The sequence below is a fragment of the Astatotilapia calliptera genome, chromosome 15 (assembly GCF_964374335.1).
Source record: "Astatotilapia calliptera chromosome 15, fAstCal68.1, whole genome shotgun sequence".
NCBI classification, from domain to species: Eukaryota; Metazoa; Chordata; class Actinopteri; order Cichliformes; family Cichlidae; genus Astatotilapia; species Astatotilapia calliptera.
In genome coordinates this window covers 16,538,875-16,566,304 of record NC_137436.1, presented here as the reverse complement: position 1 = coordinate 16,566,304, position 27,430 = coordinate 16,538,875, and the positions used below count along the sequence as shown (strand labels likewise).

The window sequence follows — 27,430 nt, the reverse complement described above, 5'->3', positions numbered from 1 at the left end:
TTATCAACAGCCAAGCTCCTGTTCAGAAGCTGCAACAAACAATTATTAATGCAATTAGTTAAAATTTTAGCAATCAAGTATTTTTTATTCAATTGTCACTTTTATAACAATAAGCAGAAAAATAATTAGTCATTTGTTTGCCAAACAAGGATCTAACCTGCATTTTGTTTTGCCTGGAAAAAGACTTAAATGATGGACCAAAGTCATATCTAAATCATTGCTAGTTAAGGTTCTGTCTATAAGTCAATTCACAACAGCTCACAGTGAAAACAGGACAGCATAAATGTAGAACTCATACATGACAGCGATGAGAAAAAAAATGATGAAAATAGTAAGGTCTTGCCAGAATTTGTGATTTGTCTCAGTTGTCCTCATCTATGCTTTAGTAAATCTGAAATTTTAATATGTTTCCTGGCCGTGTTTCCTCCTGCAGTGCCCAACGATCCTCTGGTTCCCACTGCTGTGTTAGGTGAGACTTCTAGTGTTGGATATGTCACATGTATCACCTCTAGTGATCACCTACCATCATCAATTAGACCCTGCGCTTGTAACCCTAGCACGTATTATCCCGTCTGTTTTGTGTCCATAACTGAAGTCTATAGTTAGAGCTGTTGGATATAGTCAAACGTATGTTATAGTGACCTTTGACAAAAGTATGGCTTTCTTGGATGTTTCTGGAGCATTAGGTTTTTAATACTCAAAAGACAAAAAAAAAATGACCAAAAACAAATCAAGGAAAATTTAAAGAGGTATAACAGATTAGAATATGTGAAGTTGGCAAAGCTTTATGTTCATCTTTTATATTTTTCTGCCAACTCTCTGTGTAGAACATGTCTGGTGTAAAAAAAAACCTCCAACAGCTAAGCACTTCATCTGTCATCCTGCGTTTTCCCTTTGGTTCAGTCATTCCCGATTCCAGCCATGGTTTCTGTTTCCTGCTGCGAGTTATTGATATTCACAGTAATTGCCATCATTCTCCCTTAGAGACCTCATTATTTCCACAGTTTTGAGTTGTTTTAAGCCGTGCCATTTTGTCTCCCAAAAATGACAGAAAAGAAGGCTTAAAAGGAGGAAGACAATTTGTCATGTTGCCACAGCAAAATGACTGCTGATTAAATCTGTGACAACACTGAACAACTTAGTGCCTGCAGCCTTGTCTCTCTGGCAGAAGTTTTTCTGTGCAATGGATCTAGAAGTCTACTTGAGTATCTACCATCTGTGTTATTCCCTGGACTTGTTTTGTGCTGAAACCCTGCTCTGAGTGTCTGAATCGTGAAAAATGTAGCTTTTGGCTAGTTGGATGTTTCTCTAGCTTCAATGTTGCAGTGCAATGTGTTTATCTGTAGTTGAGTCTAGTGTTGACACTGCAGCATGATGTGGAGTTCTGAAATACCCTTAAGGGGTTCACAAACCACAGTGCCACCAAACTGTGTTAATTAACTGTTCCATAGCCTCTAATTTGGAGTGAAGGCTGCAGTTACAATCTGTCTTGGCCAATCACTTCACAGAGGAAGAAGAACTAGCAGGAAGTAACAAATTAAGAGGCGGTGTCGGGTCAAGTTTACTGTTAATTGCCGTGACGAGGGCTTAACAAACCTTTAACAATCAGTAATGAGCTAACATGTCCTCAGAGCAGAGAAAAGCATCCGTTGGATGAAATAAACAGTGTCAGTTAATAAACAGCGGTGAAGATGAAATCAGCCGCTTCTGCTCCAACCCTGAGCTACTGCATTATTTAACCTGTCAGTCTGTACATTACAACTGTCAAGTCACATTTTAACCACAGCGCACTTTGAAGTTCTGCAACTGTTTAACCCCAGTTATAACCTCCAAATGAACTACCTCCTAAAATGTACAAGTTTCAAAATCCAAATAAAATTAAATCAGAGGGGCGGTACTCACACATGTAAAATATACCTCTAAATTTCTGCAATATACCACAACCATTCCTGGAGTATAAAAAGCCCAGTGTGAAAATCTTTGATGTTAATCTAAACCTTCTATAAAAACTCTCATCAGTTTACAACATTTCCTCTTTTCTCATTACAAAGATGTGATATCGACCTAGTGATTTGGTTGTAGTGTACAAGCTTAAAAGCTTTGCTTTGCCACCTGCTGGTCACTGCTCCATTTGAACCTTTCCTCCACCACTGATGAGATAAAGGGGACATTCCTGATTAAAAACAGGCCATATAAACAAATAAAAACAATAACAATAAATAAAAACTAATAAATAACTCACATGGGCTTATAATATTAGTTCAATTTAACCTCTCACCATATATGGCCCACATCTTGACGTGCACAAAGTGGGCAGAAAAACACACTTTGGGAATCACTTACGTGTATTTTCAGCTGCTCCCTTTTGCCCACTACAGCAGATGGATCCACTTGTTTTATTTGGCATCCTTCCTACTTATGGAGGCTTGTGACCCTCCGTGGCTGGGTCTGTCTTGCCTCCCAGTCTCAAACCAGGGATCTTTTGCATGTAAGGTGTTAACTACTACACCACAGAGACAGTTTTGGGAAGCACTCCTATAGCTCTTGATTGCTTATTGGGGATTGAGTTAGTTATTTTATTCCACATTTAAAAAACAGATGTTTTACTTCTTTAAATATATTTGCAGTGTGTTTGAAAGGTTTAGAACAGCAGAATGCAACAAATGTTTTAATCTGCTGTGAACGTGGTTGTTTATTGTGAACTAAATGACATTGCAGTGAACATCCACCTCACAATTCATTTTAAGATATTCCTCATGTTTTTCAGTTTCTGCATCTTGTGGCAATTTTTGGTCCTTTTTGTACGACATCATCTAAAAATTCTCTGTATCCATTTCATCCATCGTGGAAAGTCCTTATAAACAAATCCAAACTGTTAAACTAACCTTTAGTCTCGCTAACAAATCCACTTATCCTGCAGTCTGACTAGCCCTTTTTGCTCTTTTCTTTTCCTGCTGCTTTGACATGTAGTTCCAATCACAGGTGAGTATAAACTGAGAAAACAAAGTGGCAAATGTTTGGTTTGGTTTGAGGAAATGCACTGTTTTCTTTTTGTAAGGTAGAAACTGGTACAGATTTGGGAAGATTGGGAAAGCTTGTTGCGTTTGTATAGATCAGTACAAGTATCTTTCCACACGTGCCGTTTCAAGGTACAAATAAGAGTTTACATGTTTTGGTATCTATGTTACCCATTATAGGGGTCATAAAATAAAATATTAATGAAGATAAAATAAAATGAAGGGAAGATATTTTGCGAATTATCAATTAACCGTACCTTATTTTGTCTCCTGTTGTAGATGAGAACCACACTGGCTCTGCAGCCGAGAACAGCAGGCTTCTAGATGTTCCTCGGTATCACTGTGAAGGAACTGAGTCTCCTTATCAGACAGGACAGCTCCACCCAGCCATCAGAGTGGCCGATCTCCTGCAGCACATCAACCTAATGAAAACATCTGACAGCTATGGCTTCAAGGAGGAATATGAAGTAAGATTATTATCTGTACTGTTGACACTAGAGCTTGTAATATTAATTACAGAAGAGGCAAAAGTATTATTAGTAGCAGGAAATGATGTATTTTAATGTGGAGGCTGACACAGAAGTATTATTTCTAAAATCAATACTGCTCTATTTAATGTTTTGGCCTCACATTAAAATGAAAAAATGACTACCAGGTCTAAATTGCCTCTTAATTTGAGGGTACCTTCTGCTCCATCGACTGAACAATCAATGAGACACAAGCCATTTTTATGGTCATTTTATTTTAATGTCTAATAAGAATTTGCTAGTTGAATCAAACCAGTCGAACAAAAGTCGAAAAGCACCTAAGTACCACTTTCCTCTCAGATATATGCAATAGTACAGAAGTGTTATTTTTAAGGATCCATGACATCTAATTGTATTTTTATTACTTCGTGTGTTGTTGGTGATACAGAGCTTCTTTGAGGGCCAGTCGGCCTCCTGGGACGTGGCCAAGAAGGAGCAGAATCGTACCAAAAACCGCTACGGGAATATCATAGCATGTAAGCAAGACATCTGCGTTACTGCATTTTAAGTCATAGAGCTTTACAGGAAGAAGAGAAGAAGAAATTGGGAGCAGAAGTAAGTGTACAGCCTGCAGAATTAAAGGTTTAAAATCAAGACAGGACCAAAGAAAAACCACCTTTGTAAGCAACAACAAAAGAATCAATGAGCAACATCTTCAAAAGCTCAATCACCTCTTCAGCCTCTGCCTTGACTCTAAGAGTTTTCCTTGTGTTCCTTGAGTCCCCAGACTCAGAAAAATTGAGTCACAAAAGGGTCTCATGCTACTTACTTGCATACATACATAACCATGCTTATTGACAGCTGTTGTAATTTTATTGGCATGATTTATTTGTATATAGAACGTTACATATAATCTGTTGTTTGTATTATCATGTAAAATAATGAATAAAGCAATACAAAGAGGTTGCTGCACCAAAAATCTTCCACCTTCCTTCACAGTTTCACTTCCATTCAGTGAGTAGTTAGCGAGGATTGGCAAACAAGTGTTTTCTTGCAAAGTACGGATTACTGTGTAGCAATCTGCTAGCAACCAAAGAAATCGCAAGGTTTTGATACAGAACTGTAAACCTACCGACTAAAAACAACCTCTGACTCACCATCCGATTGGGAAATACAGATTTTTGCCAAGTTGTCTCTAGACTAGTCTGTGTGACTCCGTCCGAACCGAACACCTTGTTAAATTATTTTATTAAATCCCAACTACACACTGAATAAAAAAATAGAAAGCCAAAACACGAAATTCAGAAAAACAGCAAACCATGAAAACCTTGAAATAAAAATTCTTTAACAGCAAATCACCTTTCTTACCTGTCTGTTTCTGCTGCTCTCTCACACACTGTTTTCTTAGATGACCATTCAAGGGTTATTCTGCAGCCCATAGAAGACGACCCGTCCTCCGACTACATCAACGCCAACTACATCGATGTAAGTGGAAACGCATCGAATGCTACTATTGGCTCCCAACGAAACCAACGAAACCACACTCCCTCGCTCGTATGTCAGGCCTCTATACCTTGATTGCGTCTACCAGTCATTCATCATACCATTTTATGCATCCAGCCATGCAGAAAACACATCATACATGCAGTACATGTGTCTGTCTCAGGTGTCGGTCTTGTTGTCTTTCTTTCAAGTGTCCCCATCAATTCACCTGTCCGTCCAGAACTGAATAAGTTATCTGATTTATATGTACAACATAACGGATTTTAAGTCATCATTTGGATTTAGCAAACTCGTTTTCCAGGAGACCAGAAAGAAATCCATTTAAAGGAGTGACTTTAAGAACTGACAGTGCTAGTTAGTGAGCTTTAGAGGTGATGGTCAGCAGGTTTTGTTACTGTTGGATGGACCCAGCAGTTTTGTGCATTTGAGTAGTTTTTTAAGCTAAGCTAAGCTAATCAGATTCTAAGGGTAGCTTAATTTCTAGCATTTTTCTTGACTTGAGTCACTTTTAACTGTTCGACAAACCTATTCAGCTGCCTTATACATCTATATACAATTAATTTTCCATCTTTTGCTTCATCTATTACTTGCCTATTGTTTCTGCATTCACCCACGACACAGTCTTCATCAGTTCATCCATTTTCTGTCATCTCTCAACAATCATCTGCACACCAGTCACTATGACTCACATTGTGCTTTTTTAATGCTAGTATGCTTATCATAAGCTCCACTGTATTATAATTTACTGTCATTAAAACTCTTGCATGCATTCTACCACTCACATTAAGCTAGAATTAGAATGAATAGAGTGGGCACTCCCTAATCTTTGTTGGCACAACAAAGGCAGCTGTCACACAATTTGAACTGCACCCAAAAGACGGAGAAAGCTGGAACATCAGTATGTGATGGTGGTTAAATGAGATTGTGATATGCCAGCTTTCTGAGTCTTTTTGGTTCTATTGTGCTCTCCATGGAAGATGGTCAAATTCCATTAGGGAGTGTCCTCTCTATTTGGTCTAATTTGGAGTTTTAGATCACATTTTTTTTCTGCATGTCCTGATCAAACTTCCATTATGTCAATGCAGCTTTTCTTTTTTCTGATTGACACTCACTGACATTGTTGTGCTTTCTTTCTTTCTTTCTTTTTTTCTTTCTTTCTTTCTTTCTTTCTTTTTTTCTTTCTTTCTTTCTTTCTTTCTTTCTTTCTTTCTTTCTTCCACTCGTTCTTTCTGCCTGTGGCTTGGGCTGTAGATTTGGCTGTACAGGGATGTAAGTATCACTGTGGTCTTGTTCATAAATGCCCCTGAACAATTACACCTGCTCACCTGTACATCCATGAACCAGTCCTTATGCATCAAGACATGATGTGTATCCATTTTGAGATGCTGGGGCATCCTTTGCATGACTGATCGCACTTCATCTTGGCCACCAACCACCATCTTTGCATCTCACTGTTTGGTGTCAATTTGCATATGCATATTCACCACTTGTGTCTTAATTGCTTTAATGACAACTTAATAAGTGGTTGTCATAGCCCACGGCACACCTGGCAGTTGTTGTAGATGTCAAGTAGTAGTTTTTAAGTGGAAAGGAAAAATGATGAGATGACCAACTTTGCACATTTTAACATGAATTCAACAGTATGCAGTGCAACTCAAGTATGGAGTCAGCTAAAAACGAATTTCATCAGTCTGTCAGAAGTTTTCTCCTGTTGTAGATGAAAGTGAGGTAGTAAGGTAGTTTAGTGTAGAAAGTTATCATTTCCAGCCGTGATAAAAGGTTTTAGAATTTGACACGATTATGTTTTCAGCTCATATTAAGGACTGTGGTGTTCTGTTTGCAGGGGTACCAAAGACCAAGTCACTACATTGCTACACAGGGTAAGATGCTGCACCACACTCAATTACATGCAGGAATTCTGCATTACTGCTGTTTTATAGCATAGCAACTATTTAATCACAAATTGTAACCGTACTTACAGCAGAATAAAGTGTAAGTATACTCTGCATCTATGCGTAGGTCCTGTTCATGAGACAGTGTATGACTTCTGGAGGATGGTTTGGCAGGAACAGTCAGCCTGTATTGTGATGGTAACCAATCTGGTGGAGGTTGGAAGGGTAAGTTGCTCGTTTTTCTACACTCAGTTAATTTCAGTTGGTAACTTTATTAAAATTACTATTACTTAGTCAAAACTATCCAAATCTCATTTTTTTTAAATTCAGCAATGTCCACTGCAGTGCTATTGCAAATACCTGTATATTTACAGTTAGGTAGGAAAATTGCAAGAATGTTAGTGTGATGTCTCTGTCAACAATCCTGTAAAATATACTCTCTAAATTATGTATAACATATTTGGTTTAAAAGTGGCATTTTTCATATTGGCATCATATTAAATATCATTATGCAAAAAAAAGCTATATTTGCTCCTTGATTCAAGCTTGTCTTTATTTTTTCATGGCTTTTTTTCTTTCTAGGTTAAGTGCTATAAATACTGGCCAGATGATGCTGAGGTGTATGGAGACTTCAAGGTGACTTTTGTGGAGGTTGAACCACTCGCTGAATATGTGGTTCGCACATTTACACTGGAGAGGGTGAGTAAAACTTGTTATAATCTAGCAAAAATTAATATTTTGTATTCATTTTGCATTTTGCTTTGATGTAATTTATGCAAAAAACTCAGGTAGAGGTGTAGCTGCACCTCTAGCTGTTGACACAGACTTGGTTTTGTTTATCGTCCTCCTTGTAGCTTCAACAAAACCAGTTAATAAGTTTGAGACATATCTAGAAAGGGTGTTTATAGAATAAACACATTTCATGAAATTTTACTTAAAGATGTTTTTTTTTGTCTTTACTCAGCGTGGTTTCAATGAGGTCCGCGAAGTCAAGCAGTTCCACTTCACAGGCTGGCCTGATCATGGAGTTCCATATCATGCCACAGGACTTCTTTCCTTCATCCGCAGAGTTAAAATGTCTAATCCACCTTCTGCTGGGCCAATTGTGGTCCACTGCAGGTATAAAAATGAATTATTAGAAAATAAACATTCATAGTCAAAACAAAATGTTTTCTCTCCCAATGACGGACATAGAGAAAGATCTATAAAGTTAAAATTTGTGTGCTTCACTTTCTGTCTGCAGTGCTGGAGCAGGGCGCACAGGATGTTTCATAGTCATTGACATCATGTTGGACATGGCAGAGAGAGAAGGAGTGGTCGACATCTACAACTGTGTGAAGGCTCTTCGCTCCAGGAGGATCAACATGGTACAGACTGAGGTGACTGCATTACCCATCCTCCATCTGCATCCACATTTTTAATATAGACGTAGGTAAAGCTTGACTTCAAACTCAGCCATCAGCATGGTACGGGCTGAGGTGACAAGGTTTTATGTAGTTACCTATTTTCCATGCATGCATGAAAATATCACCTCATTAAGTTCAATTCGTCAGCTTTCACTTCTGTGAATGTAACACTGACAATAAGTAAAAGTCATACATAATTTTCATATTTAAAGCTTACTCTGGAGCCCTCTTGTGTTAGTAAAAAAAAAAAATCACTATCACGTTGAACTGTTCTCTGAGGAAGCACATTCATCTGTTACTGCATGGGTGTATCCGATTTGCCTGAATTTGTGGTTGTTAAACATTTTTTAATACATAGAATAATAATTGCAGAATAATAGAAGCATAAATGAGTTAATTCTAAACAGAATATAGATAATATATATGTATATGCATCCAAACAAAGAGGATCCTTCTTTGACTTTAGTGGTTATTATTCTTTAAATTAATATTTTTGTAATGTTTTTCCTATTAAAAAGACCACAAATAGTAATTCAGATCATATATATAAACTATCAAGCAGTGCAGTAACAATGGGGCAAAAGTAATTTCAAGCTTCATGGTTCAGAACAGCCTGTAGGTCAGAGCATAAAGCAAACTTTTAAAAGTTTATTAAATTCTTTGTCATACTTGAAGGCTGGTGAGTAGACAGAATGCAGGTCGATGCAATCTTTCATGGACACATTTCATGTCCAACTTAAGTATTCTGCACTATTGGCCGGTAACAGAGTAACAATTTAACAGCTTATAAGACCCATTGTAACAAAGTACATTCACAGCCGTTCACCAAAGCAGGTCAGTCTGTGTCTCATCATTGAATTGAAGTTGGCGTCACTTGCTTGAAAGATCTAAAAACACAACTGCCAGTATGGACTGACTCACAGGTGAAGTACACCTAACCAAGAGTCATCACGTCATCCATCCCTCCACCTCTCATCAGTCTTCACTCACTCACAGTGTGTGCATCACTTGTTTGTCTTATACAAAGCTGTATTTCTTATTTTTCTAATGTTGAAATATGAATGTGCAGAATATGTGATAATATGTGTATTATAATATATGTCTTCAGGAGCAGTACATATTCATTCACGACGCCATACTAGAGGCTTGTCTTTGTGGAGAAACAGCCATACCGGTCTGCGAGTTCAAAGCAGCTTATTATGAGCTGATCCGCATCGACTCCCAGACCAACTCTTCCCATCTGAAGGATGAGTTCCAGGTAAAATCAAACTGTAATCTGTTACTTTGCGCCCAGAGCTTTCAAAGTGGAGCGTGTAGGCCAGTGTCAGCCTGTGGTAAAGCAGCACAGAGGGCTCTTCAGAGTCTTCAGAGTCTGAGAGCGCTCTTCATTTACAATTGTTCTGTTCTGTTCCTGGCATCGCAGCAGACTAAATCTTCCTAACACTGACAATTATAGCTGCTGTCAAGAAAGGTCACCTCACTAATGGTTAAAAAACATACTAATAAAACCCACAAACTAGTACTGAAATATTAAATGGAACTCAGTAATCAAAACTTTAACAATTCCTACTTCATGTCCTAAAATGAAATCTCCTCTAACCCGTTCTGCTGTGTAATTCTTTTTACAATATGGGCATTAAGACATTTGCTGTGTATTATTACATCAAGAGGAACCACTTGCTGTTGTCATCTGCTACTCCTGGATGTAAAGAATGGGTTTTAACACACAAAAAATATAATTATGTGGAGTTTCTGGATACTCAAACTCATCAAATTCTTTCTCTGCAGTGCTGAACCTTGTGACTTGTGACTTCCAGAAACCAAATATTTTTAATGCACACAAGTTTTTCTTTCCCACCAGCTTGGCTTTTGGGTCTATTTCTATCTTCATGGAGCCCTTCTTTGAATCTTTTGACACTTTTAATTAACGTACATCATACATTTCTCTCTCTGTCCAGACATTAAACTCAGTGACTCCTCAGCCACAGCCAGAAGACTGCAGCATTGCGTTGTTGCCTAGAAACCAAGATAAGAACCGCTTTATGGATGGCCTTCCTCCAGATAGATGCCTTCCCTTCCTCATCACAATAGATGGAGAAAGCAGCAACTACATCAATGCTGCTCTGATGGATGTAAGTCAATAATGTGTTACTGGAACACACTGGAAGATTGTGTTATTTTCAACACATCAAGCAAGAGTAGTTTGGGACATTTCACACTGTGTGTACATGTGCAAAAAGACTTTCAGCAGAACCAGCTGATGTGTTACTCTTACCACAATTTCTGTATATTTAATGCCAATTATATAAAGACTAGATTTAACACTCGGTGTCCCAAACTGCGGTCACATTTTTGTTGAAAATGATACAGACTTTTATGAAGGTACATTGAAATGATGATGAAGATAAAAATATCACACAACACTTAAACTTACTAACATAAAACATACACACACACACACACACACACACACACACACACACACACACACACACACACACACACACACACACACACACACACACACACAGACTCCCTTCCTTCTTTGTGTGATGCTGTGTTTGTGGTTTTAGCAGCAGAAGGCTAGAGACAAATCCAGCCTCTAAAAAGACGACTAGCTTTTCTCTGGCCACCATTCAAACGTTGTTTATGTTTGCAACTGTTGACATTGCCTCAACGCGTTGCCCATTTACCGTGACTTGAAAAGAAAGTCATTGAGTAGGTAGAAATTTTGAGGTAAGGTTTTAAGGTAAGGTCATTAGAAGGTTATTATCAGGTTTGTGAGTAAAGATATAGTGAGAAAAAGATAGTAAGAGGTGGGCTGTAGGTATGTGAGTAATTTCCTGATAATGTGTGAACATTTGCATGTTGTGGGAACAAACCTGGCTTCTCTCCAACAAAGCTGTTGGACAAAATACTGTAAAATTTCTAGAGTTCAGTCAAGTTTTAGGCGTTTACCTTAAAGTTTAGTTACTCACCTCTGGCCTCTCTCTAACCAAGCTGTCAGAAGAGTTCCAGGTAATGGGATTTTACTTCAAGTCTCCAATACTGGATTTGTTTCATGGCTTCAGTGTTGTTCTGCCACCAGATTCATTTTTGTGAACGACATCCACACCCTAAATCCTAAACCCGTGCCCGGCCCTCACATTAGATTCTCTGTCGCCAAGCAGTCACACCTGCGTCACACATTTGGCTGTACGTTTTCATTTAAGCCAAAGTGGGTTCAGTTCACATTCAGACCAGTTAGTTCTTGATTCTTTTTTTATGTGAACTTTGAAGAAGTTTGTCTTCCTGAGCTAACTGAAAAAAAAGTTAACTGACCCCATCAAATGTAGTTTTTGCTCTATGTGTAGTCTTGTGCATGTTCCCAACCCTCACAGTTAATAGACCCACTGCATGATCATCAAACCAAAGTCACCTTTTAACTATGCTTGCTTTCCCATGTCTCACATACTGTGCAGCTCTACTCTGCTGTTTGTGTTTTAATGTGCACACGTGAGAAAGAAGCGTACTGTGGGACAGTCAAAATAAAAAAATAAAAAACAATAACGCACAGTTTAATAATGCTTGATTGAATCATTAAGAGTGTCTTCTTTGTCGGTGATCGCTTTTGTTGTCTCTCTCCTTCTCTTTAGAGCTACAGACAGCCTGCTGCATTCATCGTTACCCAGCATCCTTTGCCCAACACTGTCAAAGACTTTTGGCGCCTAGTTTACGACTATGGATGTACCAGTCTGGTGATGCTAAATGAGATTGACCTGGCTCAGGTATTTTACATAAAGTTCTGCTGTGTTTCTTAGCATAGCATTGTGTCTTTTTTACAGTAATCATGGATTTATTATATAAGATTAGCTTATTTAGAGCTAATAAACTTGTAAAGGAAAGATGGAAGAAAACAATCCTGCACACATCCAACATTCATTTCATTTTAAGAATTTTTTGTCTGGACAAAAAATTGTCAGGGATTTTTTTTTGGGTTTTTTGCATTTGTCTCTATTTTTTCTGAAATTGTTCCAGTGTTTTTCTAAATGGTGTAATTGTTCTCTCTCAGGGTTGTCCTCAGTACTGGCCAGAGGAGGGCATGCTGCGTTACGGTCCCGTCCAGGTGGAATGTATGTCCTGCTCAATGGAATGTGATGTTATCAGCCGGCTCTTCAGAGTCTGCAACCTCACTAGGGTGGGCAGTCAGAATCATACTACGTTTCTATTATTATTTATTTATTGTTTTATTTCACCTTTATTTATACAGGTAAATCTCATTGAATCAATCTCATACAAGGTGTCATTTTCAAGGCGACTTGTTTTAAATAGCCATACAAAAATACAGCATGTTAAAACGCACTATAGTCATTAAAATTCATATAACCAATTACCTGAAAAAATACATACTGGGAACATTAGCTGGAAAAATATATACCTATTTACAGTGTAAAAGATGGATGTGAGCATGTGATATCACCTGTGGGTCTGACACTGAGCCAAAGGTTTTAAAACTCCTCTAATAGTTTGGCCTGACATTTCAACATTGGTGCCTATCAGGATTGACTCGTTTTTGGCGCTAGCCTCAAGCGTCCATTTGAGGATCTGCAGTTTTTGACATGGCTTAATCAGTTTTTCTGATTCTGTCTCTTATTCCAGCCTCAGGAAGGCTATTTGATGGTTCGTCATTTCCAGTACCTGGGATGGTCGGGGCACAGAGAAGTTCCCGCGTCCAAACGCTCTTTCCTCAAACTGATCCTTCAGGTTGACCAGTGGCAGCGTGAAGGGGAGGAGGGAGAGGGAAGAACCATTGTGCACTGCCTGTGAGTGCACACAAATCAAAGAGTTTCTCTTCTTTTACCATTGAAATTAAAAGCATCAGCCCTGCACAAGAGTTGGAAAAACCCCAAATGAAATATTAAATTGTGCTTTTTGCGACGTATCATCGTGTATTCTGTTATGTTTGTTTGTAGAAATGGAGGTGGGCGTAGTGGAGTGTTCTGTGCCAGCAGTATCGTGTGCGAGATGGCAAAGAGACAGAGTGTGGTTGATGTTTTCCACGCTGTAAAGACCTTGAGGAATAGCAAACCTAACATGGTGGATACTCCGGTGAGTTAACCATAAACACTTTCTGCAAAGTGAGAAAGAGCTCATGAATGCATTATGCTGTTATTACTATTATACACATAATAATACAAACTTTAGTCAAACAGTGAATGTGTGATAGTGCATATGTTTAGTTAAGGGTGTATGTGTGTGTATGTGTCTGTTTGCAGGAACAGTATCGGTTCTGCTACGACCTGGCATTGGAGTTCATCGAGTCGTCCTAAGTGAAGGACAGAAGAGCAGAATGAGGAGAAGAAGAGTCGGAGAACATCTGTTCACATCTTGTGTGTTTGATCCTTTGCTTTGCTTGGTCTCGATCTTTGTGGCGGCCGTTGTGTAGCATCCATCTTGCATCTCTACAAAAGGCGCAAGCGAAACGGGCTCCTTGTACAGGTTGTTAAACAAAGGGAAATGCTTAGACTTTTAACAGGAAATGCGATGGGGAGGAGGAGATGTTACTCCTTTCACTCCTTTCTGCTTATTGTACAGCTTTTTGAGTGCCAGCGGGCCCCTGTATGCTTCGGGCCCCATTTAAAACATTTAGCCTCTCACCACAGCCACCTCCCATGGACTTGATGCTTTGTGCTGTTTCAGCTGCAGTACTTCCTATCTACTGTAGATGTCTCTCTCTCTCTCGCTTGCTCGCTCCCTTGCAAGCAGCTTTTGATAAACTGCAAGCTAAAGTTTTCAGTGGCCCGACATTCCTGCTCTCGTGCTAATTTCTGACTAATTTAACTGTATTGGGCGTCTCATCATGGTGATATTTGTAGTATATACAGCCAACACTTTTGTATGAGAGCAAGTGAACAACTGAAAGTTAACGTCCGGAGAAACTCTGTGAATGGTTCTGTTTCTGCTCCGCACACCTTTCAAATGACTTTAGCGAACATTGAGTCAGTACATTGTTATGAACAAGTATGAACCTATTAACATTGGTTACACGCAGTTTATTATTTTTGGAAAACAGAAAAAAAGAATAATAATTTTGTCCTTATTAAATAAAGTAAAAACAACACTGTGAAAGGCTTGTTTCACAGTCTTGAAACAAAAGAAAAACAGGAAGTTTACATCGGGATTATTAGACTTTTAGATTTTTTTAAATAATATTCATTTAGCTGCAACTTGACAAACATTATGTTATGCTTTTTGTTTTAAAACGTGTGTTATGTATCACTTTTCTTTTGTAGTATCATGTACCTACCTACTGGTTAGACTTTTGCAGTCTGCATTGTACATTAGACTGTGACATTAGCGGAATCATGTTCTTTTCAGGGCTGGGCCCAATGCACTTTCAATTCAGCCTGTACATAAATGGAAAAACAAACAAACAAACTGCAATTATAAAGAGATTTTGGACATGGCAAAAAATCTGCCTATTTGCCCATAGAAAAGACTGAAATCACACATTCTTTGATGGCAAGATTAACTGACAGTTTCCATTGACAGTATGGCTTGAATAGAATTGGAAGTGACCTGACCCCAGGCTTCATTTGTTTTGTGCACTGGTGGCCAACACTCTTCTCTTTGTTGTAATATTATTATTTTGTAGCTGATGTTTCTTCATAAGCCAAAGACTTTGTGTAAATATGTCTATACGGATAAAGCACATTGTTTGTATTTATTGTTTGTTTACTTGCATTGCTTGTAAGAACAATCATTTTCCATTCCATGTTCGCCCACCAGCGTTTCTTAAACCGCACACGGGGACGCAAAATGGGCTGCAAGTCTGTTTCCTCTGGAGTCTTGAGAGTATTAGTGTGATTTATCGAGGCCCCTAATGGGTCCCAAGGTAACAGATTACATCTGCCCAATTTGGGTCCATGAAGAAGAGTTTAAGAACCCCTGATTGAAGCTGTATATTAAAGCTTTAGAAGTAGTTTTTCAGTATTTAGGTGGAATTCAATAGTATTGTCTTTGTTTTCACTTCTTGAATCTCTGTGATGTTACTGTGGTTTATTTGTGTATGAGCCCATTGCGCTGTCTGTGGTCAGTAGAAATTCAGTGCATTTATATGCAAAGAGTATTTTGGATAATAGCGCCTATCCCTCTTAACGTCTTAGTCGGGATAAGCTGTTTATCTTCATCCTCGTATCCTGCTCACCATTATCCCGGGATACACACTGACTCAGTGATGCATAAACGGGCTTAGTGAGTGAAACACGCAGGACTGTGATACAAAAATTTTTATTGTGCCTAATCATTTGAATTTTCTTGTCGCTACAAGCATTTTTACAGCATCTTAGATCGCACCCAGGGCTTTGTTGAATGCGTTCTCATGAACGAACAGTGTCCCGAATACCTTTTGGACCATGATTCATTGTGTTTTTACTCATCAGAATGCTTCTTTGTGAGGCTTTACAAGCTTACAGAATATCAGATGTATTTCTGTTTGTGAACAAACTGAGTCAGAAAAAAAGAACTTTATTGTAAATAACATGTCAGATGTTCCACTTTGATGGAGCAAGAGCAGCCCTACTCATGAGGATGTTATTGTAAATAGAGTGCTCTAAAAGGCTCTATTGTTGGGTGAACAGTGGAGATTTAGATAATGGATGCAATGTCAGAACATTTGTTCTGGTGTAGATAAAAAAAGATACAGATTGTACTCTTGTTTTGGAGGATTCAAATTCAAGTATTGACAGATGGTGTTTTAAAAAGATAAAGATATAGATATAAGATTTCACTGAATACAGAACATTATTCTGTTGGTGGAACATCAGCCTTCAGTTTTGTTACTTCTGATTTTTGGTCTGATCCAAAGAAGGGAGAGAGAAGAGCATGGTGTAATAGTAATCCAGTCATATTTTATGTTTAGCGACAATGGATTTTGCTACATGCATAAATCAGTGAGAGCAGAAAGTGAACACAATATGTAAAGCCTCTTAACTACACACTTAAAGGAAAACTAAGAAACAAATCTTCTTAAGAGGCCAATGACTCCTCCTCTTTAAATCTGAAATAATGGCCCTGAAGCTGGTGTCTGGATGAGAGGCCAGTCTGACTATAGACTCATGGTTCATAATTATTCTTGTCTGTAATGTTTGGCTTATTTGCTGTAATAAAGACCACTTCTTTAATTAAAAGTGACGTGTTTGGAGAGTTGTTGTATTTATTCAACCATTATCAGCTTCTGATACATTCAGACCAACCTGTAGACATTTCATTTATTACCTGTAAGGTACCTAAGTGCTTATAGTCCCCCTGCACACCTTCCATTTTGATTAGCCCTGTTTGATGACTACACTCTTCCTGAATATAAAACAGAAACTTGGCTACTGTGACATCACCTGTTGTACTTCAGCTTTTGAAGCCTCAGTATTCATACTTTGGCTGCCACCAGAGTGGTTAGTGGGCTTTGTTAGAAGGCTGCATGCATAAATTGTATGCAGAAAATTGAACATACACATACCCGCTAATTAGTGCTAAGAAACAGACTGATAAAATTATGAAAGATTAATAAAATAACTTAATTTTGTTCATCAAAACTGACACACAAACGTCTTGGACCACAAAGCAGGCCGTATTATTTGTTCCACAATAATGTCAAGAGGTCCAGTTTCTTGTTGGGAGGTTGGTCAACATGGTCAACTCAAATGGATGGAGTTAACTTATAATACACAAAACTGTTGTCTGTCTGTCCGTAAACTCTTGCTACGTGATCAAACTCGGCACATAAGCACACTATTATTTGGTTCAAAGTCTCTTAGCAAGTTGCCACTCGTTTGTGCACCCAGTTCTTGTTCTTTTGTTTGTTTGTTTTCCAAGTGATTAAAATTTTATGCTGTACCCCAGCAGAGACGGCACACTAATCATTGATGAGCTTGAGCTCCTGAAGCCTCATAGCTATACAAGGTATTATGATGTTGTCATGTTGCCCATAGCAGCCACTTACCAGTGGGCTAAAATTACTCACTTGTGGCATTTATGGTCTTATCACTTTAATTTTATATCATTTATTTTGATAGTAAGCTGTAGTTTATATCTACAAAAAATATTGTAGCATTGTCATGTACTAAAAAGAAATAGTGTGGAGTCTATAGGAATTGACGTGCTCTTAGAGCCAGCAGCAAATGGCCAGTAGAGGAACTGCAGTTTTTGGCACGTTAAACTTTGCTTTTTTTTTTTTTAGCCACTTACTCATGACTTGAGCTTAAATCACTTTTCACTGGATGAACAAAAGACAAAATATGTCAAAATTAAGTCAACTTGGAGCACCATAGGAGGATTTAGTATAAAAACATTCTTTATGTTTACTTTTCAACATCCACCACCCACATTACTTAGTGCTTTGTTCCTTCTCTTTCATTATACTTCTTAGATAAAAAAGTTTTATGATTTAAGCTAAAGGTGGAACTGCTTGGGCAGCACAGGAACAGGCAGGTGCTGTACTGCTCAAACCTTCCAATACCCAAAAAAGGTGCGACTAAGCTGGGAGCATGATGCGTATTTCCATGATATTTAGCCAGCAAACTGTATTGTATTGCTTCATAAACAACCCCATGTGGGATTTTTGAGCTAAAATGCCACATACCTGTGCTACAACTGCACCCTCTCCATCTGATACACATAGAGAGATCTCAAAGCACTCTTACAACTATGCTGTTTTCTTCAAAAAGTTTAATTTGCATAATTATTTACAACAGATGGTTGATAGCAGTACTGAGAAGAGGCAAAGTATACTGAACCACATTGATAAGCAGGGAAATAATAAAATGATATAAACTGTTGAAACTGTTTCGAAACCTTGCATTTATAAAAGAAAGTTTACAAGTCATTTATAGATAAACAAAAGTCTAGAAATGAAATATTCAGCTTAAATTAATCCTACAAACACAAACTGATCTGTAGAATGCTGTAATACTGACCAGCAATGAAACACTAAATAATACATTCATTTTCACTATCCTGCATGCTATCTGAAGAGCTTATAAAATAATGTTGACAAAGAAACATTAAACAACAAAAATATGGTCAAGAGTGGAAAATAGTTCCATTTAAATTAGGCATATATTATATATATTTATATATGTATATTTCTGTACAAATACTGAATATTTGGCATTATATTTATCCTCATTATTGATATATCTAACAATTTCAAAATAGTTTTAAGCTAACCACAAACCTTTTTATGCTATGAAATTTTTCTCATGTCACTTTCCAAAAACCCATGAGAGGCCTTTTTAAAAAAAAATGTTTTCTACCCACAGCCACAATACAAGACATTTCTCCACCAAAGGCAAACAAAAGTGACTGTTCTCTCTCCTCATAAAACATGAGACACTAAAAAAAGAAACAAACAAACAACATAAATGTAAAGAAACTCAACAAAACAAAACCCTATTAGGACAATGTACAAATTTGAAAGTGTCTATATTTAGAGCTGATCAGATGATTTATTATGACTCATACCCATAATACAGATGGGCACTGAGGTTACACTGAAATGAGCAATAAAAACAACCTGAATGACATAAGAGGAAATACGTAACCTTTAAGGCTGCCTTAGACATTCATTATTAGACTGTTTAAGAGAGTTTGATGAAAAGCACGGTACCACTCTCAAGTTTGTAGAACAGCTCAGTCACTATAGAGGAAAACAGGACAACATCCTCCTAGTTTTCTCACTGATTGCGTTGATTCTTTTTTTGTATTTGGAGATTGACTACAAGAAGTTGCACTCTTACTCACAACTGACCGCAAGGTGATTGCCTGGCGGGAGGCAGCCAGTCTCCAAACAGCTGCAATTTGACTCAGACTGATTGTCAGATGGATTGGGGAGGGTTTGCAAACAATTGATGTGAAATTTATAAATACCGAGATAAAAGGTCAGTCTACACCACTGAGTTAACTCGACTCCCCTGGTTGCATTCTGATTCTGCTCTTATATAAATGCAAGGTTGTTGAGCACCTATATCACTTTGGATTTAAATCAATGTTCTGAGTGATCTCTGAATGAATCAGTTTTAGCTATTTCGTTGCAGTTGCAGATAGGTAGCATGAAGGTAGCAGATAGCTTATCTTAGCATAAAGACTGTGGGGAACAGACAATCCGTGTCTCTCTAAAGGTCATAAAATCTTAATGCAAGCACCCCTAAAGACATCTTGTCATATTCCAAACCAACATAGCAAATATTTGTAGTTTGATGTTTTAGTCTATTTTTTCACATGCACAGATTCTTTCCTCTGTTTCGAGTCTATGTGGTCAAGCTAAGCAACTGCTCGCATCTTCAAAGGAGACACGAATGAAAGTGGTAAGGTCAACTTTTCTACATTAAAGTGTATTTCCTCAGTGTCAGGCCGGTTGCTGCTGAACCGAAACCCCTACGACTTCCCACAGATGTGTCAAAAAATCTAAAGAAGATAATGAAAAGTTATCCCTAATATTTAAATAAGGCTTATTGCTTGAAGAGCAGACACACTCTCACACGTGGGAGCATGACGTGAAACGTGCTCAACAGTGACTCGACGGTTGTTTGGCTTGCGACAACAGGGCGACGCTCTGATGTCATCGAAAGTCACGTGGTTTTACGAGAAGAGAGAGCAAGCAATAGAAAGACATCTTTGCAGTGCAACTGTATCGGAAACAAGGAGAAAAGAAAAATTGAACGATATTTTAAATGGAGTCCAAAGAGACTTTAAAGATCCCCAAGATATGAAGAAGGGCAACTCAGGGCGCTATCTTGAGGATATACAATGACACTGCTGTTGTAGTGTGTATGCGTGTGTGCATTTTGATGCTTTTGGTGTTTGCTGATTGTCAGAATAAAACAACAACCAAAAAAAAAAGTAAATAAAAAAGCAAATTCAGGAAAAATAAAAGTACAAGGAGAAGCGTTGGTTGATTCAGCACCTATACAGACTTCTCTGAGGTTTAACTTCAGGACAGCTGTTATATGATGTCAGGCTAAAATATGGAGGCTGTAAAGCATAACAGCTATCTTGAATAGCGACTAAACAGGGAAACGTGACCCCGACAAAGTAACTCTGACTCGTCATGTTCACGTGAATCTTTTTTTTAGAGCGTTGCTGAAAGTTAGTCGACTTTCTGTTTACACTATATTATTTTGAAATCAGCATGAAAGAAATCCTAAACTGAGTCATGAGGAGTGAGCTGTAAAGGATCTGGATGGCGATGACAGCGTGGTGTTTTAGCTCCTGCGGTGCACAGCTCAATGAACGTGGTGCTTTCGGCTCTCTGCGAAGGAAAGATGATCTGCACCAGGGCCTGCAAGCTCTGCCGCCCCACAGAAATACTGCTGCATAGTACACAGGCGTGACAAAGTGTTCCTGTGGAGATCACAACTACTCCTACTAAAACCATGTTTGCTAAAACACTAAACCATGAGGTAAATAGCTGTAGGTGAGCCTGCCTGTCATTGTATGAAAACACTATTGCCCTTTTGTTTTTGGCTGGTCAAGTTTTGTCAGTCTCCCGATTCTGTAGACGTAAATGCCAAGAATGGCAGAAACATCCCAAGATTACAATATCACAGCTAGGAGGAATTAAAAGAAAGACCTTATTAAATAAGTAATCTTTTATGATTAGCAGAAATGGATGTGACATACACTCTGACGTGTAGCATTTACACTGTCATATCCACTGGTTCTCTGCAATTTGTGTGTGTTTTTCATCTCATGTCATAAAAACGAGTCACTATGAATCTTTGTCAAAGAAAATGTGGAAAACAAAATAGCAAATCCTCCTTTGATACCCTCTAGACTTTATTGTGCTGAAGTTTATTACAATAGGACCTCTAAATCAGTCAAATATAAATGTAAATCCATTTGAAATTCTGCAGCCCGACCCAGCCCGGTATCCAGCCCTTGTAAAGGTATTTCAGACAAACTTGCACTCTTAGTGGTGCAGTCCTTTGCAGGTTGCAGTCTTTTTTTCCATACTTCAACCCAAAAACATTCACTCAGTCCTATGTGAATCAAACTTTAAGGCACCTGAGGATTTGTCATATACATAGTTGCCAGACTTCTAAGCCCCTCATAGCATGATGGGAAAAACTGGGAGACGTGAAAGACAAATATTATGTGTTTCATTGGAAATGGTATGCAAATGAAGGGTAAATGGTACCATGTTTACACAATAGCCCTGCATTATTCCACAATAGCACACACTTTAGCTAAATTTCTGACCATGTGTGCCGTTATTGTCACAATATATTATATTAGCATCCCTGCGACTCTTGAGGACATCTTTGTTTCTGACGTTAGCCTTCCTGACATGCAGTTGGTGCAAAAACATCCCTCCCATTCATGCCGTGTGGCCGTTACTCTGAATCCTGTTTATTTTTTTAAGCCATTCTTTTAAGGTGGCGAGTTCAGAAAGCATCAAAGTCATTTTGTAGATTTTACTCAAGCTTACTGGTTGAAAAGCCCGCAAGCAACAGTAACTCAAAGCTACAAAAGGACAACAAATAAAAATAAAAAAGCTTCTTTTCAATAGGTAGTTCTTTAAATATCATCAAGTACTACATAAGATGGTATCACAGTATTCAGTCTGTGGGAAGTAGACTTGATTTGCATGACTTTCAGTCAGGTGGAAGAGCAGCTGGATTGTTAAAATAGCCCATCAACGGTTGTCATAATTCAGAGAAACGGTCGCCAATCATTCCAAGGGCGCAACTTAGGGAGGAACCAGTGAAATAAATGAGGACTTTCATATTTCTAAACCAACAGACCAAACCTACAGACCAAAACTGAGTGAAGATGCTAGGGAAATGATATTAAAGGATGGAAATGGAGACAGCCCCCCAAGACAAAATAAATGAAGAGTGATGAACAAAATCACCACAGTTCTTAGATTTGGGGGTAATAATTGAGAATATACGTGTTCATTGAAGCGCTTAACCGTGTATTATATGCATACGGCAATGAACGCTAAGATGGTAAATTGTATGAATGATTATAAAGTAGTAAATTGTAATATTATGTGAAAAATGGACAAAATGTTCAAATGCAACCCAAGCAAGGAGGCTAAAGAAAAGGTTTCTGTGTGATAATACGGGCTGGATGAAAACTGCAGCCTGTATAGCATCAATAAATTAAAGACAGACCACACCTTTCCACCAACCAACTGCTCTGAAAACCCCAAAAAACCCAAAACAAAAACACTACAGAACGGTATGAATTAAAAAAGAAAAGCCCCAAATAAATGGATATGAATGAAAAAACGATTTCCTCTTTTTGAAAAGGGGAAAATAAATCTGACCAGTCAGGACGTACTGGATCCTCCCTCTTGCAATACACTAAAAGCTGTGTGTTATTATTGGCTGTAAATTGTATTGATTCCTCGGAAATTAAAGCCAAGTCCTTGTCGTCTTTTGGATGAAATTACTGTACCTTCTTCTTTGTTCTACAGTGGGACACACAGCCTGCAGGGACATATATGCATTTAGATCAACTAAATCACTGAACTCAAATGTGGATAACAAGGAGCTGGATGGCAGATTACCTTTATTACTCAGTTTAAATGCGAAACAGTTACTTTCTATATAAATCTGCCTACTTTAAACATCCTGCTTTCATTAAATCCTATTTTACTTAATTTATAATATTCATTCATGTGTGAAGTGGCTCTACTACGATTTCAGTTTTCACAGATAAGTGTGCGCTTTTCTTTCAGCAATACTTCACACTTCTGGAATAACTGTGAACTACATTTGTGATATCGTAAATTTGATAAAAGCGTAGGAGGATGTAATTCTCTCTGTGTCTCCTGTTATTTTATCACACCCTGTTTCGTCTTTAAATCAGTCACATTAAGTAGAAAAAAAAAATTTGAGATGAGCAAATATACAATAAAAAAGTAAAAGGTTTGAGAGTGACTTCAGCCCTGTCCAATTTAGTTGGAATTTCATCTTATTTTTATATTTATTTATTTATTTTTTGCATCATCGGAGGCTGTACATTCACGACTGTTTTGGTTAAGGCCATCTGGTAAGGTAGGGTCTTCTAGCACTGATGTACACCCACAATCCCTCACAACAAGCATGTTTCACTGCCTCCCAGAAGTACTGATGGTACACAGACTGCTCTCCCCTACTGAGTGCCATTCCTGTGGCCATAACAACATTCGTATTCATTAGTTGGGGTTCAGATTGGCAAATGAGGATGAATGGGCTTGCATCGCAGGTGTCAGGGAGTATAAAATATGGACGCGTATTATTATGTACTTTCAGCTATAGCAGTATGCCCTTGGCTCAAGGCGGGCATACGGTATTAGATTTTAGCTTGAGGTTGGTGGAATGTCAAAGCCTGTAATCTCTCCCATGCGATAAACAGATATCCCTGACCTCTTTGCAGTTTCGAAAGGAACTTAAGCCATCGTACCTTCTCCACATTTACATCACTGAGGGCAAGAGCATTGCAAAGATGATCGTTTCTAAAGTCACAATCTACCACAAGTCATCGGAGAGACGGTGGGCACCATATTAATAAATCTCTGTTTAAAAAGTCCTTGAGTGTGTGTGTGTGTGTGCGTGCACATAGGACTGGGTAAAGGACAACAGTTTTAGAGTAAAAAGCAGCACCATTTACTATAGTAACTGAATATTGTTAAAGTGTCATTTGCACCTGTCTTTCCTAGACTATGTGAGCAGATCAAAATAAGAACAGAAGGGCTTTCATTATGCGCCACTTGGTAAAAAGGTCAGATGCAGTGAGTTATGAGAAATGGTTTGTTAGCTAAAGAACACCTTTTAGTCATTAGGACAGATACATTGTCAAATCAACCAACAACAGGTTTAACTAGAAATACTAAATGTTTACTGTAGATTGTGACGTTGGTCATATGATAGATACTGCAAGTAGAAGTAAAAGTGTTAGAATTACAATATTTCCTTACGCGATGGCAGTAATGCCATTAAGAAGAAAAAAAAGAAACAATATGACAAAAAGGTGCAATTTCTATGACCTATAGAGTAATACTGTATGAAATTCTGTAGTAAATTTTCCATATCTGTCCTTGCAATTCAACTGCAACAATATCGCATGAGCTTCATAAACTACATTTCCCTTGGAAATACAAACATGTATATTATAAGGTGCAAAATGCATTTTTTTTTTTTTTTTGATACAGTCACCTCTTTCGGGCCATGTAAAACTCTGTTTTGTTAATAATTCATATTTTTTCTGCAATGGAAATGCATCCAGCAGCAAATAACCTACATGTCGTAGAATTGTCTAGTCTTGATGAACATGAATGGATGTGGAAATGATGGAGTTTTAGTCATATTTTTAGATCTCAGTCAGCAACACTGGGCAGCAGCTGCAGCATGCCTGATTAAACATGGAAAAGTATTGTTGGATCGATATGAAGGGTCCCAAACACCCTATCAAAACTTTTGTTACTCTCCATCTATTCCGACTTCAAATTTAATGGGAAGCGTTGAAGAAATGACTTCCCCTGCATTTCTTTCAGCAGTTACAGATTTTCAGAGGCTCGTCAATCGCGCTAAGTGACATCATTATGGGAAACCACCCCCGCACAGGTTGCTTTAGCCCAAGACCACTGTTGCTGGTGAGAAAAAAGTTGCACTTTTGTGTTTTCTTTTAAATATGGCAAGTGCTGTATAACATCACCCTCAACACAGTGCAAGAATGGGAACGATGGAAAAGTCTAGTACCCCTTTTCCACCCGCCCAGTCCAGGTGCCTAATCTTCAGCTGGTTCCGTCCATTTCCAAAGAAGCACAGGTGCCGTAAAATTGCCTGTCCCAAAGCTGGAACCATCGGTGGCTATGGGAGGGGGCTACTGCATTAAATCCACCAATAATTGGCATATGCAATCCACAAAGGCTTTTCTGTTGCTGTGACTTCTATGATGTAGTGGCCGTTTTTTCAGACCTGTCAAAATGTGGGCTGGTTCTCAAAAGGCACCGAGGCAGAACTGGCACTGGCACTGTATAAGTGGAAAAGAGGTATAAGAAAATGCTGGTGTGGAAAATAAAAAAAAACAGTGATGTGGTGTAGTAAGGATGAATGTTTGTTTTAGGCTTTATAAACTAATCGTCATGGTGCAGAACTCGTGGGGGCGAAAAAAAAAATCCCCTGTGGTCTTAAAACTACACTAAGCAAATTTCTGTTTTAGCCGCTCCAAGTGGCAGAAATGTAACTGATTTTAATTTTTTTTTTTGCTGTTGTTGTTCTTATTTTAAATATCCACATCCGTGCATAAACACAATACTGTCATCACCAATTCAGCTGGCCCAAGATCATCATTAGCCAAACAAATGACCAAAAAAACAAGAGGGAAATGATCTGTTGTCCAGTTTTTACTGTTCTGGAGACACTTTTGGTTTCTACAGGTGAAATATTTGCTTAGTGTAGATTCAGTAGAGACAACCCAGGGTATTACAACAGATGGAAACATGAATGAGCAGCGACAATAGTTGACAGCACAAGGGGGCTGAATGTGGCGCCACGTGCTGGTGTCGAGTGGAGGTGCACGAGGGGAGCTGAGGATGAATCCGTGGACCTCAAAGCCGCGTCTGGGCTTCAGGGATGTAGATCTCGATGCTGTCTGCCCTCTCTGTGGCCGAGTTCTGTCTGAAAGAAGCTGCTCTTTTGGCAGCCATGAGGCGTCTGCGGGCTTCCTGTCGCTGGCGGTCCTGAAGGTCCAGAGAGCGTTCCCGCATCACACCGCCACGCCCCTTGGCTGACCTTTTTGGCAGAGGGGGTGGCCACTTCCGCTCCTTAAGACACAGAATGACATAACAACTGGAAGTTGGTTCACAGTAGGCTTCTTAATATGTACTAAACAAGATAACAGCCCAGTAACTGATATTTATTATGGTATTTTCTGCTGGGACGTGGAAGTAAACTGTGCAAAGAAAACAGAAAAAAAATCAGATTATAAATAAAAAAACAACCCAAAACATGAAAATGTATACTTTTTATTTAGTTTGCTTGTTGTACGTGATTGCATTATGGAAAAACACAAAGGGGTTTCTTATTGAGCTCAGAGCAAGAACTTGTAATTGAGAGTTATGAGGAAAAGTTAATATTAACTAGCAGATAAAAGACTGCCACAGTGGACAAATGTAGAATGAAATTGGGCAGAGATGATAAATGTTGATTAATATGGGGCCAATTAATTAAATGCTTAAAGCACCTTTATTCACTATGAAGACTTGATTTCGGGCTAAATTTGGCTTTAATATATAGACTCTTGATATCTGAGCAAATTTAAATTGGAAAGAGTCCGGTATCACAGCGTGTTGTCTAACTCGAGAAGAGAAGTCGTTTACACCAACAGCATTGGCTACAAAATGAAAATTCATCAGCAGAATTACTCATTAATTACTCACTGCTGCTGGATGCTTAAAAATGCAAAAATCTGCCTCTTGCGGTCCATAAGCTGCACAAATACACAAAATCTGGAAACTCATACTGATTGTGTCATCGAAAATCTTCACCTTTGAACATTTAATCGCACTGATACACAGTCTGATTGCAGGGTGAACTTTTTGCGGCTGTTTGGGAAGCCGGTGTTGGTTTAAATGGAGCCTGCCTCGAAGGTGAAAAGGCAGAGCATCTGTGTCACCGCTAGGGTTCGGCGTCATAGAGATTGCAACGTGTCTATTAACTGCTGGAGGTAAACAACTCCTCGCAAGCATGAAGATAATTATCCAAGTGCCCTGAAGGATGCTGTCGATCTCTAAAAACACATTACCATTTAAATGTGCTTCCAAATGCGGCTCTTTCGTCTATGAGCGCCACTCGTGTAAGTGCGCTTTCACTTATGGTGTGGTGAAAGTGCTTTAACTGGATGGTTTAATGACTAAAATGCCTTTTATGTCACCACGATCATTATTCACGCCTTGGATTTTGTTTTGCATATTTGCTCCTGTGCTTTGTGCACCTGTCGGAGGAAAACTTTTGCTTTATGCTTGTCCGACGGTGTTAGAGCTTTCAAAATAAAAGTGGCTTTGATCTATCGTGTTCCTGAAAAAGCCAGTAACTATCCGGTGCAGATGTTGTGATAAAAAGTCAAAGTAATTTGTGTGTTTAAATGCTGTGTGAAAACTGCCTGTGATTTAGTCTGAC

At 38.5% G+C, this 27,430-nt stretch overlaps 2 protein-coding genes across 28 annotated transcripts in view; one reads left to right on the top strand and one right to left on the bottom strand.

Annotated features, from left to right (window-relative positions):
• The window catches only part of ptprk (protein tyrosine phosphatase receptor type K), a 120,006-nt gene extending 103,553 nt beyond the window's left edge, over positions 1-16,453 (top strand). For 3 of the 27 annotated variants that reach the window (XM_026193803.2, XM_026193804.2, XM_026193796.2), the window contains 19 exons: positions 434-469; positions 2,971-2,982; positions 3,297-3,484; positions 3,921-4,020; positions 4,893-5,038; positions 6,239-6,256; positions 6,831-6,867; positions 7,007-7,104; positions 7,462-7,578; positions 7,844-7,998; positions 8,123-8,258; positions 9,394-9,543; positions 10,244-10,417; positions 11,286-11,303; positions 11,921-12,052; positions 12,337-12,462; positions 12,924-13,087; positions 13,238-13,373; positions 13,541-16,453. In XM_026193803.2, the coding sequence (XP_026049588.1) occupies positions 434-469; positions 2,971-2,982; positions 3,297-3,484; positions 3,921-4,020; positions 4,893-5,038; positions 6,239-6,256; positions 6,831-6,867; positions 7,007-7,104; positions 7,462-7,578; positions 7,844-7,998; positions 8,123-8,258; positions 9,394-9,543; positions 10,244-10,417; positions 11,286-11,303; positions 11,921-12,052; positions 12,337-12,462; positions 12,924-13,087; positions 13,238-13,373; positions 13,541-13,594 (1,997 nt within the window). In that variant the 3' untranslated portion in view covers positions 13,595-16,453. The remainder of the gene's footprint in view (positions 1-433; positions 470-2,970; positions 2,983-3,296; positions 3,485-3,920; positions 4,021-4,892; positions 5,039-6,238; positions 6,257-6,830; positions 6,868-7,006; positions 7,105-7,461; positions 7,579-7,843; positions 7,999-8,122; positions 8,259-9,393; positions 9,544-10,243; positions 10,418-11,285; positions 11,304-11,920; positions 12,053-12,336; positions 12,463-12,923; positions 13,088-13,237; positions 13,374-13,540) is intronic. The other 24 variants (XM_026193814.2, XM_026193810.2, XM_080290000.1 and 21 more) reach the window with 19 other exon arrangements.
• dlgap2b (discs, large (Drosophila) homolog-associated protein 2b) overlaps positions 15,895-27,430 on the bottom strand; it is a 50,850-nt gene continuing 39,314 nt past the window's right edge. Inside the window, exon 12 of the mRNA XM_080290044.1 lies at positions 15,895-26,076. Within this exon, the coding sequence (XP_080146170.1) occupies positions 25,861-26,076 (216 nt within the window). The 3' untranslated portion in view covers positions 15,895-25,860. The remainder of the gene's footprint in view (positions 26,077-27,430) is intronic.